This window comes from Leucoraja erinacea, chromosome 32 (assembly GCF_028641065.1).
Source record: "Leucoraja erinacea ecotype New England chromosome 32, Leri_hhj_1, whole genome shotgun sequence".
Taxonomy (NCBI): Eukaryota; Metazoa; Chordata; class Chondrichthyes; order Rajiformes; family Rajidae; genus Leucoraja; species Leucoraja erinaceus.
Window position 1 is genome coordinate 23,774,402 of NC_073408.1, and position 20,165 is coordinate 23,794,566.

At 44.8% G+C, this 20,165-nt stretch overlaps 1 protein-coding gene across 8 annotated transcripts in view; it reads right to left on the bottom strand.

Moving 5' to 3' along the window:
* The window catches only part of LOC129712453 (CMP-N-acetylneuraminate-beta-galactosamide-alpha-2,3-sialyltransferase 4-like), a 165,003-nt gene that overhangs the window by 136,822 nt on the left and 8,016 nt on the right, over window positions 1–20,165 (bottom strand). For 6 of the 8 annotated variants that reach the window (XM_055660898.1, XM_055660899.1, XM_055660895.1 and 3 more), the window contains exons 2-3: window positions 7,878–7,952; window positions 1,234–1,318 (exon numbers count right to left, since the gene is read on the bottom strand). In XM_055660898.1, the coding sequence (XP_055516873.1) occupies window positions 1,234–1,318; window positions 7,878–7,914 (122 nt within the window). In that variant the 5' untranslated portion in view covers window positions 7,915–7,952. The remainder of the gene's footprint in view (window positions 1–1,233; window positions 1,319–7,877; window positions 7,953–20,165) is intronic. The other 2 variants (XM_055660903.1, XM_055660897.1) reach the window with 1 other exon arrangement.

The following is a 20,165-nucleotide window of genomic DNA, read 5'->3' on the forward strand; positions in this document are numbered from 1 at the left end:
TATGAGGAACTGGAAGGAAGGTAAATTTGTAATATGTTTAATGTGAGAGTTTACATACTCTTTAAACAAGGGGAACATTTACACACACATATGGTACTTCATTGTCAATTGTGGGCACTTTATCTCGTAAACGTAAATTACGGGTCAGGTTCAAGGTGGATGGTATTTGATTACGGAATTGTTTGGGATGCAAAGCATACCTGGTTGGAGCAGGGTGTTTGTGTCAATACAGAGTGTTTTGTGCACCAGGGTGTTTGTGCAGTAGAATCGGTCATAAGACCAGTTACATCAATAGCACCCATTTATAGAGGAAATGGTGAAAATGAAGTCAGAGAGATAGAGTCATCTCCCACTGAACACAAATTCCTAGAGAACAACGGAAAGTGGGTTACTGATAAATGACGGCGAAAATATTACATTGGAATGTACCATTGTAAAAACAAATACTATGAATTGCTGAAGGTTATTTTGAGTCAGTGCAGCATCCTTGAGCCATCGTAGTGCTTCCACAGTGTACACTGTGATACGGTCTGAATGAACCAATTCACACGATATACCCACCGCCGCTGTATGAGATTTTCGTTGCGTGATGTTCTGATCTGAGCCGTCATTAAGAGGCGGTCTGGGCCTCACGTGAAAGTCAGATTCAGTGCAGGTCAAACGCCAAAGCGTAAAAGATGGTTCTCAATTTTACAGCGGTAAAAAAGGTTTCATACAATTGAAAGAGTCACGAGTCAAGAGTGTTTTATTATCATATGCCCCAGATAGGATAATGAAATTCTTACTTGCTGCAGCACTACAGAATATGTAAACATAGTACATAACGAGAGGGAAGAAAGAAGAAGAAGTTCAGTGTGTGTATATACACATGCACACATACTCAATAAATAAACAAATATAGTGCAATATATAGTCCTGGCAAAATGGGTTAGGAGTTGATTATAAGGTTTGATTAGTACGAGTGTCAGGAGTTATGGGGAGAAGACAGGAGAATGGGCTTAAGAGGGAGAGATAGATCAGCCATGATTGACTGGCAGAGTAGACTTGATGGGCCAAATTGGCCTAATTCTGCTCATAACACTAAAAAATAAATAAATAATAAGATGGCAATGAAAAAGAGATTAGAATCATTTTCTATTATAAAACCTATTTGCAAACCAAATTCCTGAAAGAACAAAACGTTCTATTGAATTTGTAAAAATTCGGGAACAAGACCAAACAGATGCGACTTACCCAAGGAACATGTTCCAGAGGATAGCAAAGAGAGAGAGGGTCAGTGTTGCGTAGACTAAGTGAGCACATCTGTGCTTCCCCCAACCTGAGAACAACAGTGAAAGAAAACACATTAGACAGCACTGCTAAACACTGTCATCTCACACAGTTAGAGACAAGCCTTGAACAGAAGCCATGACACTTCAGCCATTGCTTTACATTGCAGGAGAGATATATCTCCTCGCTGGTGGTTATATTTTAGAGATAGGGCGCGTGAACAGCCCCATTGGCCCACCGAGACCGCTCCGACCAGCGATCCCACACTATCCTACTCACTAAGGATTAGCGATCCTCACACACTAACGCTCTCCTACACACACTAGGGACAACTTAAAATCTTTACCAAAGCCAACTAACCTACAAACCTATACATTTTTGGGATGTGGGAGGAAACTGGAGCACCTGGAGAAAACCCACGCGGTCACAGGGAGAATACTCAAACTCCCCACAGACAGCACCCATGGTCAGGTTCAAACCCTGATCTCTGGCACTGTAAGGCAGCAACTCTACCTCTGCGCCACCATGCCATTCCTTCTGTTTGGGGAGGCAGAGAAGACGAGCAGTTGGAGGCCTGGGTAGGAGATGACATTTGGCTGACTGGAGGCTGGGGTCTTACAGAGGGTTTGGGTGATGGGATTGAGAGGCAGTGGTGAGGGCTCTGGTCAAATGAGGGAAGCTGGGACAATCAGGAATCAAGGCTAGTGTGGTGAACCATTTTTGGGGGGATTGCAGATGTAGATTGGTTGGTTGTCACTGTGCTGAGAAGTGATGAGGTGGTTGGCGTGTAGAAATAGTGGCAAGTGTTGAAGTTACTGGGTGATTCGAGCACAGAGAAGCATTGTTCTGTTGTTCATTAGTTGCATTAGGCCATTTGGCCCATCAAGTCTACTCCGCCAATCAATCATGGTTGATCTATCTTTCCTTCTCAACTTCATTCTCGTGCCTTCTCCCCATAACCCCTGACACCCGAACTAGTCAAGAGTCTGTCAATATCAGCCTTAAAAATATCCATTGACTTGGCTTCCACAACTGTCTGTGGCAATGAATTCCACAGATTCATCACCTTCTGACTAAAGACATTCCTCCTCGTCTCCCTTCTAAAGGTACGTCCTTTTCTTCTAAGGCTATGACCTCTGGTCCTAGACTCTCCCACTAGTGGGAACATTCTCTCCACATTCACTCTATCCAGGCCTTTCAATGTTTGGTAAGTTTCAATGAAGTTCCCTCCTCATCCTTCTAAACTCCAGCGAGTACAGGCCCAGTGCCTTCAAACACTCATCATATTTCCTGGGATCATTCTCATAAACCTCCTCTGGATGCTTTCCATCTGCACATCCTTCCTCACAGATATGAGGCCCCAAAAATGCTCACAATACTCCAAATGTGATCTGACCAGCATCTCATATAACCTCAGCATTACATCCCTGTTTTTTGGATTAGTTGCATTTGCCTTCCTTACTACCGATTCCACTTGCAAATTATGTAAAGTCTGCACCAGCACTCCCAAGTCCCTTTGCACCTCCGATTTCTGAATTCTCTCCCCATTTAGAAAATAATCTTTGCAAAATAAACACAAGGAGAAGAAGACTTGGTGTCCTCAATGTGGACTAATTATCTTAACAAAGGTCCAAAAGGAGCGACACAGAGAACAGGCATCAAATACTCAGTTACTGTATATACCACTCCTGATAAAAAAAACATTGTTCGATTTTCAAAGCAAAAATACAACATTGCATCTCTGACTTCCTTAATATGAAATTTCCTCTTTGCAACTGTCCACAACACCTCAGATATATTTACTGATCTTGAAGCATTGTCCCTGTGCATCATGTCGGGGCAGGAGCAATCCCAATAGAACGATGGGTCTGCCTCTATGCTGTATCTCCAGAAAGCAACACTCACAGTTTCTACAGTCTATCAATACAACGAAGGCGGCATGGCGACGCTGCGGTAGAGTTGCTGCCTTACAGCGTCAGAAACCAGGGTTCGATCTTGAATACGGGTGCTGTCTATACTGAGTATGCACGTTCTCCCTGTGACGTGCGTTGGTTTTCTCCGGGGTCTCCGGTTTCGTCCGACTTTCGTACAGGTTTGTAGGTTAACTTGCTTGGTATAATTGTAAACTGTCCCTGGTGTGTGTAACATAGCGTTAGTGTGCAGGGATCACTGGTCGGTGCGGACCCGGTGGGCTGAAGGGTCTGATTACGAGCTGTATCTCTGAACTAAACTAAACTAAAGCCCCTGATGATAGAACAGTACAGCGCAGGCCCTTCAGCCCACGATGCCTGTGCTGAACATATTGAAAGGAGAAATTGAATGCAACTGTCTATCTGATCCATACCCCTCCAGTCCTTGCATATCCATGGGTCTATCTAAAAGTCGTATAAACACCTCTATCATTTCTGCCTCCATCACTACCACCCCCGGCAGCAGGTTTCAGGCACTCACAATGCTCTGTGTAAAAAATATGCCCCACACATCTCCTTTGAATTATGCATCTCATTTAAACTATGCATGCTGCTTGCAGTTTCTTCAAGTGTCAAGAAACTGTCGAGAAGTCATGATCAATGATGAAGGACATCACCCAAAGCACAAATATAACCATCAAAAAAAAGTTGAGATTAAGGCCCTTCGGCCCAACATTGCCCACACCGGCCAACAATGTCCCAGCTATCCTTGTCCTACTTGCTTGCTCTTGGTCCATAACCCTCCAAACCTGTCCTATCCATGAACCTATCCAACTGTTTCTTAAATGATGGGATAGTCCCAGCCTCAACCACCACCTCTGGCAGCTTGTTCCATACACCCACTACCCTCTGTGTGAAAAAGTTACAACAGATTCCTATTAAATCTTTTCCCCTTCACCTTGAACCTATGTCCTCTGGTCCTCAATTTCCCTACTCTGGGTAAAAGATCCTGAGCATTACCAGATCGATTCCTCTCATGATTCTGTACACTTCTATAAGATGTCCCCTCTTCCTCCTGCGCTCCATGGAATAGAGACCCAGCCTTTTCAACCTCTCCATATAGCTCACACCCTCTAGCCCTGGCAACATCCTTCTAAATCTGTTTTGAACCCTTTCAAGCTTTACCACTCCCCTTTTCCAATTTATTTCTCCAACTCCCCCCCACCCCCCGCCCCCATTCGATGTGAAGAAGGGTCTCAACCCGAAATGTCATCTATCCAGGTTCTCCAGGGTTGCTGCCTGACCTGTTAAATTACTCATGCATAATGTGCCCTCTTTAGCTGTGTTTCAAGTTGGAGAACTACTTTTAGTGAGTTGAGAAAACGGCAATTTCTGCTAAAACTTCATTGTGCTGGGGGGGGCAATTTAGATAATTGACCAACAGAGGCCAATTATCCTACACATCGGCCCCATAGCAGAAGCGCCCATGTCGCGGGGCTGGTAACTGGAGGTATCCCGAGCTAATTCTGCTGCCACCATCATCTACCGCAACAAGTGATGGCTGCCACTGATTGTCGCCAGAAGCTTGCGTCCATTTTAGGACGGACGATGACAGCGATGTCAACATTTGAAACATTGAAGATGGACGTGAGAGAAGAAGACATACACCTGTGGAATACTCAAAGGAAACCCAGCACTCACAGGGAAAACATGTAAACTTCACACAGATAGCACCAAAAGTCGGGATCAAACCTGGAACTATGGCAGCAACTCTACTGCTGTTCCGCTGTGCCACCCGAAAATAAATCTACCGGCTTAGTCACTGTTCAGCCCTCAAATGACAATCGCAGGTTTCAGCACGTTCCCTCTTATTAACTACTATCCTGCTATAGTTTCCCACCTTATAAACCAGCAGTGTTTTAATATGTAAAATCTGTAAAATGTTCATCTACTCCAAACAATAAACCGTGGGCTTTTCAATTTAAATTTCATCTACATTTCAAAATGAAAATGCTGGAAATTTCAACAAGGGTGGCACGGTGGCGCAGAGGTAGAGCTACTGCCTTACAGTATCAGAGACGCGGGTTCGATCCTGACTACGGGTGCTGTCTGTATGGAGTTTGTCATTTCTCTCCGTGACCTGCGTGGTTTCCTTCCACGCTCCAAAGGCGTACAGGTTTGTATGTTAATTGGCTTGGTATAAATGGCAAATTGTCCGTAGTGTGTGTAGGATAGGGTGCTGGGATCGCTGGTCGGTGCAGACTCGGTGGGCTGATGGGCCTGTTTCCATGCTGGATCTCTAAACTGAACCAAACTAAAGGGATAGTTTTGTTTATGGCTGCAGTGTCCTGAAGATTAATCCGACATGTCTGATGCTTTAGCGACGATCCTGGAAGACTGACATTCTTACTAAACTGTGTCAACAGAAGTAAAATAAATAACCATCATGAAAATGGATGCAGTAAAGATCTTTGCAATTGAGAACAAGTCATAGGATTAAGGTGAGGGCTGAAAGTTTATTATTTTGGAGATACAGTGTGAAAAGAAACCCTCCGGCCCACCGCGTGGGTTTTCTCCGGGTGCTCCAATTTTCTCCCACGTTCTAAAGTCGTGCAGGTTTGTAGGTTAATTGCCTTCTGTGTAAATTGTCCCTAGTGTGTAGGATAGAACCAGCGTTCAGGTGATCGCTGGCCGGCGTGGTCTAGGTAGGCTGAAGGGCCTGTTTCTACGCTGTATATTAGTTTAGTTTTGCTCCATTTAGAGATACAGCACAGAAACAGGCCCTTCGTCCCACCGACCAGCGACCCCTGCACACTTATGCCCCTGTTTCACTTAGGAAACCTGAACGGAAACCTCTGGAGACTTTGCGCCCCACCCAAGGTTTCCACGCGGTTCCCTGAGGTTCCTGGAGGTTTTTGTCAGTCACCCTAATGGTCAAAAGTGGTTTCCGCTTCTTCTATGTTCCGGCGATTATTTCAAAAAATTAAAAACCAGCCGCGACTAAAAATAGGTTGCCGTTTTAAAAATCGGTAATTTTTTAGTCGAAGCCGTTGCAATGCTAGTTGAAGGTGGTTGCCGGAGGTAGCAGGTGGTTGCCAAAGGTTGCAGGTACCTGCAACCTCCGGCAACCACCATCTAGCATCGCAACCGGCTTCGACTAAAACATTACCGATTTTTAAAACAGCAACCTATTTTTAGTCGCGGCCGGTTTTTAAATTTTTGAAATAATCGCCGGAACATAGAAGAAGCGGAAACCACTTTCGACCATTAGGGAGACTGACAAAAACCTCCGGGAACCTCACGGAAACCTTGGGTGGGGCGCAAAGTCTCCAGAGGTTTCCGTTCAGGTTTCCTAAGTGGGACAGGGGCATAACACTATCATACACACACACACTAGGGACAAAGGAAACCGGAGCACCCGGAGAAAACCCACACGGTCACAAGGAGAAATTACAAACCCCGTACAGACAGCTATCACTGATTCAGACAGTCTAGTACACTTTCTGTGCCCATCCCATTTTTTCCAATATTCTTTGCAAACATGGTCTTAAAGCCCAAGTCCACGTCTCTAAGTTTCTGCTGTAAACTAAAAAGTGGGGGCCATTTCTGGGATATCTGAGTCCGTTTCAACGCTAGTCTAGCTTTACTTTCCAGTCCCCTTTCGTACAAAACATCCAGCTCCTTAATATCGACCACGATCGTCTGAAGGCTTGTAACATAGACTTGATATTAATTTTTCGTGGAACTTTGGCAATCACCCTTTGCCAGCTTGGTAAATCACATTGAAGGGTTTTACGTAATTTGCTGAGAGATTAAGTAGATTATTGAGAGATTAGTGATTTGTATAGATCAGGTTTGCTCCGTCAAATTCATCACTTTACATGCAAATTATGATAAATGATTCTTCTATTCATTTAGCAATGCTTTGTGTGGGAAAATAATGTGTGTTCGAGGCCGGACTGACAGCAGGAATGACTGGCGAGGGTGACTCAGGGGAGGACGAACATGCAATGATGTTCTTCATGTACATGGAGCATTATGTACACACCAAATCAGACTCCTTGAAGGAGATGGGGAACAATTTCTTTAGTCAGAGGGTGGCGAATCTGTGCAATGCATTGACACCAAAGGCCAACTCAGTGGATATTTTTTATTTATTTATTTTTTATTTTTTTATTTTTATTAGAAGTACGGTAAATTACAATCCTACACAACACATATATCTTAATACATTTTTTGTACCGCTTCATTTTTTTTGAGCTTTAAGAAAAAGGTAGAAGTAAGGAAAGTAAAGAAAGTGCAAGAGAGTCGTCAGTGGATATTTTTAAGGATGTGGTAGATAGATTCTTGAATAGTATGGGTGTCAGGGGTTATTTTGACTGCCTGGCAGTGAAGTTCTTCATTCATGGTCAAGGTCACAAAAGAACATTGAATTTTTTAATTCAATAGTAACTTGTCCTTGTGTTAATATTGTGTTTTGGCAGGCAGTGAAGTTCCTCGTTCATTGTCAATGTCACAAAAGGACATTGAATGTAGATTTTTCCATTGCTTAATCTCATTGTTCATCTAAAACCACCCCAACATACAAATTCAGCAACGACTCCATGCCGACTGAGAGATTACTGCCCCCTGTGTATGATGTTATTAATGTGAAAACACCAATGTGAGTTTGCAGATCACACAGAAAAATATACCTACTTGCTCTGAACATCAACTTTGCTGGCCAGCCAAACATGGTCAGAATTTGTAGGTATTGCCTCCAGTAGATTTATCCTTAAACAGAAGAAGAACATTTTTTTCCAGATGCCATTCAATTATGTGAACCAGAAATCAAGCCTAAAACTTAAAGTTTCAACTGCTAATATATATATATATATATTAATATAACTAATAAATAAGATTGGCTTTGATATGCAAGATGCAGAAAACCTGTTCCCGATGTTGGGGAGTCCAGAACCAGGGGCCACAATTTAAGAATTAGGAGGAGGCCATTTAGAATGGAGACGAGGAAAAACCTTTCCACTCAGATAGTTGTGAATTTGTGGAATTCTCTGCTTCAGAATGATGTTCCAGAACCTCGTTCTCAACAACGGACACTTATTATTTTTTTATTCAAATCGTTTGCTATGTCGCTCTTCAAGGGAGATGCTAAATGCATTTCGTTGTCTCTGTACTGTACACTGACAATGACAATTAAAATTGAATCTGAATCTGAATCTGAATTCAGAAGGCAGTGGAGGCCGATTCACTGGATGCATTTAAAAGAGAGTTAGATAGAGCTCTTAGGGCTAGCGGAATCAAGGGGTATGGGGAGAAAGCAGGAGCAGGGTACTGATTGGGGATGATCAACCATGATCAAATTGGATGACGGTGCTGGCTCGAAAGGCTGAATGGCCTACTCCTGCACCTATTGTCTATGTATCTATGTATGTGTATCTAGGATTTTAAAGATATTAAAGGCAAGCAATTAATTCAACTAAAGCAATCCTTTGGCATTAAACAATTTTTAGTTTAGTTTAGAGAAACAGTGTGGTAACAGGCCCTTCGTCCCAGCGAGTCCGCACCAACCAGCAATCCCCGCACATTAACACACAACGGACAATTTACAATTTTACCAAGTCAATTAACCTACAAACCTGTATGTCTTTGGAGTGTTGGAGGAAACCAGAAAACCCAGAGAAAACCCAAGCGGTCATGGGTTGAATGTACAAACTCTGTACAGACAGCACCCGTAACCACTCTTCCGCTGCATGACAGTGCCGCTCTGTTCCGGAATAAAGGGCTTCCCAACTACAGGGAAGAATTAGGGGGTCTTGATGGTGCAGCGGTAGAGTTGCTGCCTTACAGCGCCAGAGACCTGGTTCGATCCTGACTATGGATGCTGTCTGTACGCAGTTTGTACATTCTCCCCGTGACGGCGTGGATTTTTTCCCTGGTGCTCTGGTTTCCTCCCATGCTCCAAAGACGTGCAGGTTTGTAGGTTAATTTGACTTTGGTAAAGACAGGGAAAAAGTGTGTGGTGGGTAGGACAGCGCCTGTGCACAGGAATGACTGGTCGCCATGGACTCGGTGGGCCGAAGAGTTTGTTTCTGTTCTGTATCTCCAAATAAACTAAACTAAACTGTGGAACAAGGACATGGCAGACCAATTGAATAACTACTTTGGTTCTGTCTTCACTAAGGAAGACATAAATAATCTGCCGGAAATAGCAGAGGACCAGGGATCAAATGAGATGGAGGAACTGAGTGAAATCCAGGTTAGCCGGGAAGTGGTGTTAGGTAAATTAAATGGATTAAAGGCCGATAAATCCCCAGGGCCAGTTAGGGTGCATCCCAGAGTACTTTAGGAAGTAGCCCCAGAAATAGTGGATGCATTAGTGATAATTTTTCAAAACTCTTTAGATTCTGGAGTAGTTCCTGAGGATTGGAGGGTACCTAATGTAACCCCACGTTTTAAAAAAGGAGGGAGAGAGAAAACGGGGAATTACAGACCAGTTAGTCTAACATCGGTAGTGGGGAAACTGCTAGAGTCAGTTATTAATGATCGGATAGCAGTACATTTGGAAAGTGGTGATTTCATTGGACAAAATCAGCATGGATTTATGAAAGGTAAATCATGTTTGACGAATCTTATAAAAAAATTTGAGGATGTAACTAGTAGAGTGGATAAGGGAGAACCAGTGGATGTGTTATATCTGGACTTTCAGAAGGCTTTCGACAGGGTCCCACATAAGAGATTAGTACACAAACTTAAAGCACACGGTATTGGGGGTACAGTATTGATGTGGATAGAGAACTGGCTGTCAGACAGGAAGCAAAGAGTAGGAGTAAACAGGTCCTTTCAGAATGGCAGGCAGTGACTAGTGGGGTACCGCAAGACTCAGTGCTGGGACCCCAGCTATTTACAATATATATTAATGATTTGGACAAGGGAAATTGAATGCAACATCTCCAAGTTTGCGAATGACATGAAGCTGGGGGGCAGTGTTAGCTGTGAGGAGGATGCTAGGAGACTGCAAGGTGACTTGGATAGGCTGGGTGAGTGGGCAAATGTTTGGCAGATGCAGTATAATGTGGATAAATGTGAGGTTATCCACTTTGGTGGCAAAAACAGGAAAGTAGACTATTATCTGAATGGTGGCCGATTATGAAAAGGGGAGATGCAACGAGACCTGGGTGTCATGGTACACCAGTCTATGAAAGTAGGCATGCATGTGCAGCAGGCAGTGAAGAAAGTGAATGGTATGTTAGCATTCATAGCAAAAGGATTTGAGTATAGGAGCAGGGAGGTTATACTGCAGTTGTCCAGGGTCTTGGTGAGATCACACCTGGAGTATTGCGTACAGTTTTGGTCTCTTAATCTGAGGAAAGACATTCTTGCCATAGAGGGAGTACAGAGAAAGGTCACCAGACTGATTCATGGGATGTCAGGACTTTCATATGAAGAAAGACTGGATAGACTCAGCTTGTACTCGCTAGAATTTAGAAGATTGAGGGGGGGGATCTTATGGAAACTTACAAAATTCTTAAGGGGTTGAACAGGCTAGATGCAGGAAGATTGTTCCCGATGTTGGGGAAGTCCAGAACAAGGGATCACAGTTTAATGATAAGGGGGAAATCGTTTAGGACCGAGATGAGAAAAACATTTCTCACACAGAAAGTGGTGAATCTCTGGAATTCTCTGCCACAAAAGGTAGTTGAGGCCAGTTCATTGGCTATATTTAAGAGGGGTTAGACTTGGCCCTTGTGGCTAAAGGGATCAGGGAGTATGGAGAGAAGGCAGGTACAGGATACTGGGTTGGATGATCAGCCATGATCATATTGAATGGCCTACTCCTGCACCTATTTTCTATGTGTCTATGTTTCTATGTAAACCAACTATGGTTGTATACCAACACTAACCTCATCTATGGACTTCTGTGAATAGAACTTCTGGCAGACAGCCTGACCCGTTGAGTCACTCCCGCGCTTTACATTTTATTTGTGTATCAACAAATTCTACCTGGTAATTAAACCCTGCCTTGAAAAGAGCTTTAGTTTTGAAAATCCTGGGGTTTCAGAAAGCTTTATACTTCCTAGTCTGGAACTTCTGGCGTCTGTTACGCAAGGTGTATCAAGTCACAGAGACAATTGACAATAGGTGCAGGAGTAGGCAATTCGACCCTTCGAGCCAGCACTGCCATTCAATGTGATCAAGGCTGATCATCCCCAATCAGTACCCCGTTCCTGCCTTCTCCCCATATCCCCTGACTCTGCTCTCTTTAAGAGCCCTATCTAGCTCTCTCTTGAAAGTATCCAGACAACTGGCCGCCACTGCCCTCTGAGGCAGAGATTTCCACAGACTCACAACTCTCTGTGTGAAAATGTGTTTCCTCATCTCCATTCTAAATGGCTTACTCCTTATTCTTAAACTGTGTGGCACCTGGTTCTGGACTCTCCCAACATCGGGAACATGTTTCCTGCCTCTAGCGGGTCCAAACCCTTAGTAATCTAATGTTTCAATAAGATCCCCTCTCATCCTTCTAAACTCCAGTGTATACAAGCCCAGCTGCTCCGTTCTCTCAGCATATGACAGTCCTGCTATCCTAGGAGTTAACCTTGTGAACCTACGCTGCACTCCCTAAATAGCAAGAATGTCCTTCTTCAAATTAGGGGACCAAAACTGCACACAATACTCCAGGTGTGGTCTCACCAGGGCCCTGTCAACTGCAGCAGGTTCTTTTCACTCCTCTTGTTATGAAAGCCAACACGTGGCCCCGCCCTCCCCTTTCGACAAATGCAATCAACCTGCCGTGCACAATCAAATAAGATCAAATAGAACAAGTTGACCTACACGAGTTGACCTTAGGCTGTACACGCCATACACACGAAGAAGACTGCCTGCTGTACCTACATGCTTACTTTCATTGACTGATGAACAAGGACCCCCCAGATCCCGTTGTACTTCCGCTTTTCCCAACTTGACATCATTTAGATAATAATCTGCCATCCTGTTTCTGCTACCAAACTGCTTCCTGTTTTTGCTACCAAATCTCACATTTATCCAAATTAAACTGCAACTGCCATGTATCTGCCCACTCACCCAGAGTCTTGGAGTCTCACAGTGTGGGAACAGGCCCACACCGGCCAACATGTCCCACGATGGTGTTAAAGTGGTTGTATGGTTGTTGTTGGGTCTAATGTGATGTCAAGCTGCAGCCTTTTGGAATGTCATGTTTCTGGTTTACAGACAACAAATGTGACAAAATAAACACTTTTGAAGCTCAACTCAAACAGTTTCCAGATCCTCACCAGAAGGTCAGAGGGAGGGATGCATGCCTGGATTCCTTTCATTTTAATGCAAGGAGCCTGACCAACAAAAGAAAATGTTGCACATGTCAACATATCTGACAAAGGCTGATATTTATGGAAGCCTGTTTGACAAAGAAGGACAGAACAGCATTATTTAGGTGTACATGGGGGTGGGGGTAGGCAGGGAGGATGTAAAAGAAGTGGATTTTGCAGTGTTAACCCAGAGGTCCATGACTAGTATGGAGGCAAGAAAGCCCCTAATGTGCTTGAAATGAGCCCACAAGGCACGGTGGTGCAGCGGGTAGAGCAACTGCCTCACAGCGCCCTTACAGGGTTTGATCCTGACTACAGGTGCTGTCTGTACGGAGTTTGTACATTCTCCCCATGACCTGCATGGGTTTTTCTCCGAGATCGTTGGTTTCCTCCCACACTCCAAAGACGTACAGGTTTGTAGGTTAATTGGCTTGGTATGAATGTAAAATTGTCCCTAGTGTGTGTAGGATAGTGTTAGTGTATGGGGATCACTGGTCAGTGCGGGATAAGTGGGCCGAAGGGCATGTTTCCACACTATACCTCTGGACGAACCGGACTTGGTGGGCCGAATGGTTTCTTTCCACGCTGTATCTACAGACTAAACTAAACAACATTTTGGGAGAAAAAGGGACAATCACTTTGCAGGGGGGTGATCATAGAGGCATAGTCATATTGTGTGAAAACCGGTCCTTCACCCCAACTTGCCCACACCCACCAACACGTCCCATCTACACTACCTGCCTACGTTTGGCCCATATCCCTCTAAATCTGTCCTATCCATGTCCCTATCTAAATGTTACTTAAACGTTGCGATAGTCCCTGCCTCAACTATCCGCTCTAGCAGCACGTCAGGATCGAATAGACAATAAGTGCAGGAGTAGGCCATTCGGCCCTTCGAGCCAGCACCACCATTCAATGTGATCATGGCTGATCATCCACTATCAGTACCCCGTTCCTGCCTCCTCCCCATATCCCCCGACTCCACTATATTTAAGACCGTTATCAAGCTCTCTTCTGAAAGTATCCAGAGTACTGACCTCCACCACCCTCTGAGGTAGAGAATTTCACAGACTCATAACTCTCTGTGTGAAAATGCGTTTCCTCATCTCCATTCTAAATGGCTTACTCCTTATTGTTAAACTGTGTTGGCCCTTGGTTGTGGACTCCCCCAACATCGGGAACATGTTTCCTGCCTCCAGCGTGTCCAAGCCCTTAACAATCTTATATGTTTCAATAAGATACCCTCTCATCCTTCTAAACTCCAGAGTGTACAAGCCCAGCCGCTCCGTTCTCACAGCAGATGACAGTCCCGCCATCCCGGGAATTAACCTTGTGAACCCACGCTGCACTCCCTCAATATAACCATATAATAACCATATAACCATATAACAATTACAGCACGGAAACAGGCCATCTCGACCCTTCTAGTCCGTGCCGAACACATAATCTTCCCTAGTCCCATATACATGCGCTCAGACCATAACCCTCCATTCCCTTCCCATCCATATAACTATCCAATTTATTTTTAAATGACAAAAACGAACCTGCCTCCACCACCTTCACTGGAAGCTCATTCCACACAGCTACCACTCTCTGAGTAAAGAAGTTCCCCCTCATGTTACCCCTAAACTTCAGTCCCTTAATTCTCATGTCATGTCCCCTTGTTTGAATCATCCCTACTCTCAGTGGGAAAAGCTTTTCCACGTCAACTCTGTCTATCCCTCTCATAATTTTAAAAACCTCTATCAGGTCCCCCCTTAACCTTCTGCGCTCCAAAGAATAAAACCCTAACTTGTTCAACCTTTCTCTGTAACTTAGTTGCTGAAACCCAGGCAACATTCTAGTAAATCTCCTCTGTACTCTCTCTATTTTGTTGACAGTAAATCGCCTCTGTACTCTCTCTATTTTGTTGACTATAGCAAGAATGTACTTCCTCAAATTAGGGGACCAAAACTGCACAGGTGTGGTCTCACTATGGCCCTAGACAAATGCAGAAGGACCTCTTTGCTCCTATACTCAACTCCTTTTGTTATGAAGGCCAACATGCCATTCACTTTCTTCACTGCCTGCTGTGCAGACCCATCTCTTCACCTCTGCCTATCCTTAGCCCCACATCCCCCTCCCTTTTCATCTGTGCATTAATTGCCTTATTATTGTTTTTTGTTTTGAATTATGTCTTTACTTTGTGTACTAGTCATGTCTCTACTATTTATTTCATTCCCCTTACATGTTTTTCCTCTACCTGCTAAATTTTTGTAAGGTGTCCATGAGACTCTTGAAAGGCGCCCATAAATAAAATGTATTATTATTATTATTATTACATGCATGCTTACTTTCATTGACTGATGAACAAGGACCCGCAGATCCCGTTGTACTTCTCCTTTTCCCACTTGACACCATTTAGATAATAATCTGCCTTCCGGTTTTTGCTACCAAAGTGGATAACCTCACATGTATCCACATTAAACTGCATCTGCCATGCATTTGTCCACTCACCCAACCCGTCCAAATCACCCTGCATTCTCATAGCATCCTCCTCACAATTCACACTGTCACCCAGTTTTGTGTCATCTGCAAATTAGCTAATGTTACTTTGAATCCAATCATTGATGTATATTGTAAATAGCTGCGGTCCCAGCACCGAGCCTTGTGGTACCCCACTAGTCACTGTCTGCATTCTGAAAGGAACCCGTTAATCCCCACTCTTTGTTTCCAGTCTCCCAACCAATTTTCTATCAAATTGACAATTTTCTATCAATGTCAGCACTCTACCCCCAATACCATGTGCACTATTCTTTTCCCCACTAATCCCCTATGTGGGACCTTATCAAAGGCTTTCTGAAAGTCCAAGTACACTACATCCACTGGCTCCCCCTTGTCCATTTTCCTAGAATCCTCAAAAAATTCCAGAAGATTAGTCAAGCATGATTTCCCCTTCGTAAATCCATGCTGACTTGGACCAATCCTGTTACTGCTATCCAAATGTGCTGCCATTTCATCTTTTATGATTGACTCCAGCATCTTCCCCACCACCAATGTCAGGCTAACTAGTCTATAATTCCCTATATTCTCTCTCCCGCCTTTCTTAAAAAGTGGGATAACATCAGCTACCCTCCAATCCACAGGAACTGATCCTGAATCTATAGAACATTGGAAAATGATCACCAATGCGTCCACGATTTCTAGAGCCACTTCCTTAAGTACCCTGGGATGCAGACCATCAGATTAAGTACCCTGTGGATTTATCAGCCTTCAGTCCCATCAGTCTACCCAACACCAATCCTGCCTAATGTGGATTTCCTTCAGTTCCTCCTTCACCCCTACTCTGGTCACTAGTACATCAGGAAGATTATTTGTGTCCTCCTTAGTGAAGACGGATCCAAAGTACCTGTTCAACTCATCTGTCATTTCCTCGTTCCCCATAATATATTCACCTTTTTCAGTCTTCAAGGGTCCAACTTTGGTCTTCACTAATTTGTTCCTCTTCACATACCTAAAGAAGCTTTTACTATCCTCCTTTATATTCTTGGCCAGCTTTCCTTTGTACCTCATCATTTCTCCCCGTATTGCCTTTTTAGTTATCTTCTGTTGCTCTTTAAACCTCACCCAATCCTCTTGCTTCCCACTTATCTTTGCTATGTTGTACTTCTTCTCTTTTATTTTTATACTGTCCCTGACTTCCCTGGTTAGCCACAGCCTCCCCTTACTCCCCTTACTCCCCTTACTCCCCTTGGAATCTTGCTTCCTCTTTGGATCCAGGGTCTCTGGTGCTGTAAGGCAGCAGCTCTAGCACTGTGCCACCATGCCTCCCGTCCAGAGCATCTACAAATATCTGCAGGTCAGTTGCAGCCTGTTATGCATTCACTCTCCAAATACATTTCAGATAACACAGCTGTCAGGTTTGTGTGGGATCTTCTGTTAAAGGTCACTTCTGGCCTAAACTGACCAGGCAAGTGTCCTCCCCAACCCTGCATGTTAGCCAATTGTCTCCCTGAACAGCAGAAAGTGGTCAGAGATCCATCTTGGCAAGTCAGGGGTCTACTCTGGTGAATCACTGGCCCGAGGACAGGCTTGACTGGACAAGTGATGGCTATGGATTGAACGTTGTCATCCATCTACTGTAGCGTTGGTGGTAGCTAAGCATAGTACTGTCTGATCTAATCGGATTGCATGTAAAGACACAAGCTTTTCACTGTATCTCGGTAAATGTGACATCAATAAACTAACACCATCACTAATATATATAACAGCCAACAGGGGAGCATGCTCAGATACCTGGTCATGGACCTCCAGCCACAGATCCATGACCCACTGAGTTACTCCAGCATTTTGTGTCTATCTTCAGTTTAAACCTGCATCTGCACTTCCTTCCTACACACATCAACATGGCATCAATTTTCAGCGCTAGTTTGTCCTCCAACAGTAAGTTTGAAACATTATTACACAGGACACAGCCCACAGTTGTAGGCCCCTGGATTGTAGTTATACCCCACAGAGCCTCTGCAGTTGCTGTACTGTACATCAGTGCATTCCTCAATGCATGCTCCTGCATGGCAGAATGTGCCAGGCAGCATGATTCAGCTGCACATAGGCCGATCCATCAGGATTCCAGTGTACCCTTCACCAAAACAAGACACAAATTGCTGGAGTATCTCAACAGGTCAAGCGGCATCTCTGGAGAACATGGATAGGCGATATTTCGAGTGGGTACCCTTCTTCAGATTGATTGTCAACTACAATAAATCAGTCTGAAGAAGGGTCCCATCCTGAAACATTACCCGTTCCTTCTCTCCAGGGATGTTGCCTGTCCTGCTGAGTTACTCCAGCATTTTGTGTCTATCTTCGGTTTAAACCAGCATCTGCAGTTCTTTCCTACACGTTACCCATCCATGTTCTCCAGAGATGCTGGCTGAGTTACTCCAGCACATTGGGTTTTTTTTATAAACCAACACTTCCTAAGCCTTGCATTCTCTCTCTCTCTCTCCATTTCCCTCTCTCCCTCCCTCCCTCCCTCGCTATCCTGCCAGTCCCACTGTTTGCATCCCTTCATTATCACCTTCTCCACAGCCAACAATCCTCCATTGTGGGCTCCACCTTTCCTGGGCCATCGGTTCCAGCTCTGATTTGTACCTTTTCATATCTCTAGTTTCCCTCTCCCCTGACTCTCAGTCTGAAGAAGGCTCTTGACTTGAAACACCGCCCATTCCTTTTCTCCAGAGATGTTGCCTGACCCGCTGAGTTACTCCAGCACTTTGTGTCTGTCTTTGGGATAAACCAACATCTGCAGTTTCTTGTGGCTGTATCTTCCACCATGTTATTGATCTTCTAACGGTGTGTATCCCTGTCAATAACCCATTGAATAATGAACATTATGTTACATAGTTCTTTTGAATGAACCTTGACAAAGACTCCCTGGACCTATCAGGGAAGTACACTCCACAAACAGGTGGGATGAAGGTCTCATCAACACAGTAGCTTTAGAGCACAGATACAGGCCCTTTGACATGAGATGGGGATTCCATATTCTTTTCTCTCACCATTATCTTTTCTCAATGCCCACTAGATCTATCAAAAGAGATTGACAAGCCTAGTATCACTTTCATGTCTCAGGAATTTAATTGTTCTGTTTTGGGACATTTGACACTCTTGACTTGACTTCATTTTCTATTGGTGTCCATCGTGCCCCCACGGTGGCGCAGCGGTGGAGTTGCTGCCTCACAGCGCCAGAGACCTTGGTTGGATCCTGACTACAGGTGCTGTTTGAATGGAGTTTGTACCTTCTCCCCGTGACCTGCGTGGGTTTTGTCCAAGATCTTCGGTTTCCTCCCACACTCCAAAGACGTGCGTTTGTAGGTTCAATGTCAAATTGTCCCTAGTGTGTGTAGGATTGTGTTAGTGTGAAGGCATCTCTCGTCGGCATGGACAGTAGGCTGTTTCCACGCTGTGTCTCCAAACTAAACTAAACTAAAATTCTTTAGTAAACATTCCTCTTCGCCATATTTGCTGGGGAACCTTTCCTGCCGATTACTTTGATCTGTGCTCCTGGTGCCTCTAGATGAGCTGTATCCACTAACAACTAATGACTACCATATCTCATTAGTTCAAGTGGATGGTCTCGACCCAAAACATCGACAACCCCTTTTATTCCAGAAATGCTGCCTGACCCGTCGGGTTCCTCCAGAACTTGGTATTTTGCTCCAGTTTGCACCATCTCTGGGTACAAAATCATGAGAGAAATAGATTGGGTAGACGCACGGAGTCTCTTGCCCAGAGGAGGTGAATCAAGGACCAGAGGATATAGGTTTAAGGTGAAGGGGAAAAAAATTAATAGGAATCTGAGGAGTAACTTTTTCACACAAAGGGTGGTGGGTGTATGGAACAAGCTGTATGGAGGTAGTTGAGGCCGGGATTATCCTAACATTTAAGAAACAGTTAGACAGGTGCATGGATAGGACTGGTGTGGAGGAATATGGACCAAACACGGGCAGGTGGGACTAGTGTAGCTGGGACATGTTGGCTGGTGTTGCCAAGTATGGCTGAAGGGCCAGTTTTCACACTGTATCATTCTATGACTCTATGTAACTGCTAGGAATTATTAATAAACTGTTTATATATGTTCTGTTCTGAGCCTTCTCTGATTTTGGTTCAAACCAAATAGCAGGGTGGCACAGCTGGCAGAGCTGCAGCTTCACAGCGCTAGAGACCCAGGTTCAATCCTGACCTCAGGTGCTGTTTATATGATATGCCATTTATTGTCACTATACATGCTGTCTGTTTGTGTGGAGTTTACACGTTGTCCCTGTGACCACGTGGGTTTTCTCTGGGTGCTTTGGTTTCCTCCCACATACCTAAAATGCGAGGGTTTGCAGGTTAATTAGCCTCCAAATTGCCCCTTGTTTGTGGTGGGATAATTAGTGTCAACGGGTGATGATTGGTTGGCATGGACCCAGTGGGCCGAAGGGCCTGTTTCCATGCTGTGTCTCCAAATCTAAATCTAAGACAAATGCAGAAATAAAGTAGCAATAAGAGAGAGAATCTACACGTCATACTAAGCAGACTCTTCCTCCAAAACCTCCAGTTCAACATTACCCAACACTCGAACATTATCCAAAACTATCCGACACCCACAACAGCCTAATGACCCCATCAGCAGTCCACACCCAACCTTCAGCAGTCCACACCCAACCAGGGACGATAAGCCCGGGGGGCCAGAGGGGTCACATCGCCCCCCATGGTTTGAGAGGTGGGGGACATCCCCCCCCCCAAGTTTTTGTCAACCGGATCTTAAAATCTCCGCTTTCCGCGAGACAATGGGGGTGGGGCTGCTGATCGAGGGCGCCGATTGGACGAGAGAGACGTCGGTCAGCAGGCAATGGGGGCGGGACATGATGATAGCGCAATGATTGGAGGAGGGAGGAGTGGGGGTGTGTGGGTAGGGCTGACGAAAGAGCGCGGTGATTGGAGGAGGGAGACGTGGCACAGACCTGCGCCTCATCCACAGCCAGGATCGATCCCGGCCGGCTCTCCGGCGCTGTCCCGTCCCCTCGTGGTCAGAGATGTCGGGAGTCAGACGTGAGCTGTACCCCCAGGCCCACAGCCCGCGCAGAGAAGCAGAGCTAAACCCAGCTCAGCTCTGCTTGTCCCGCAAGGTTAACCTGCCTGA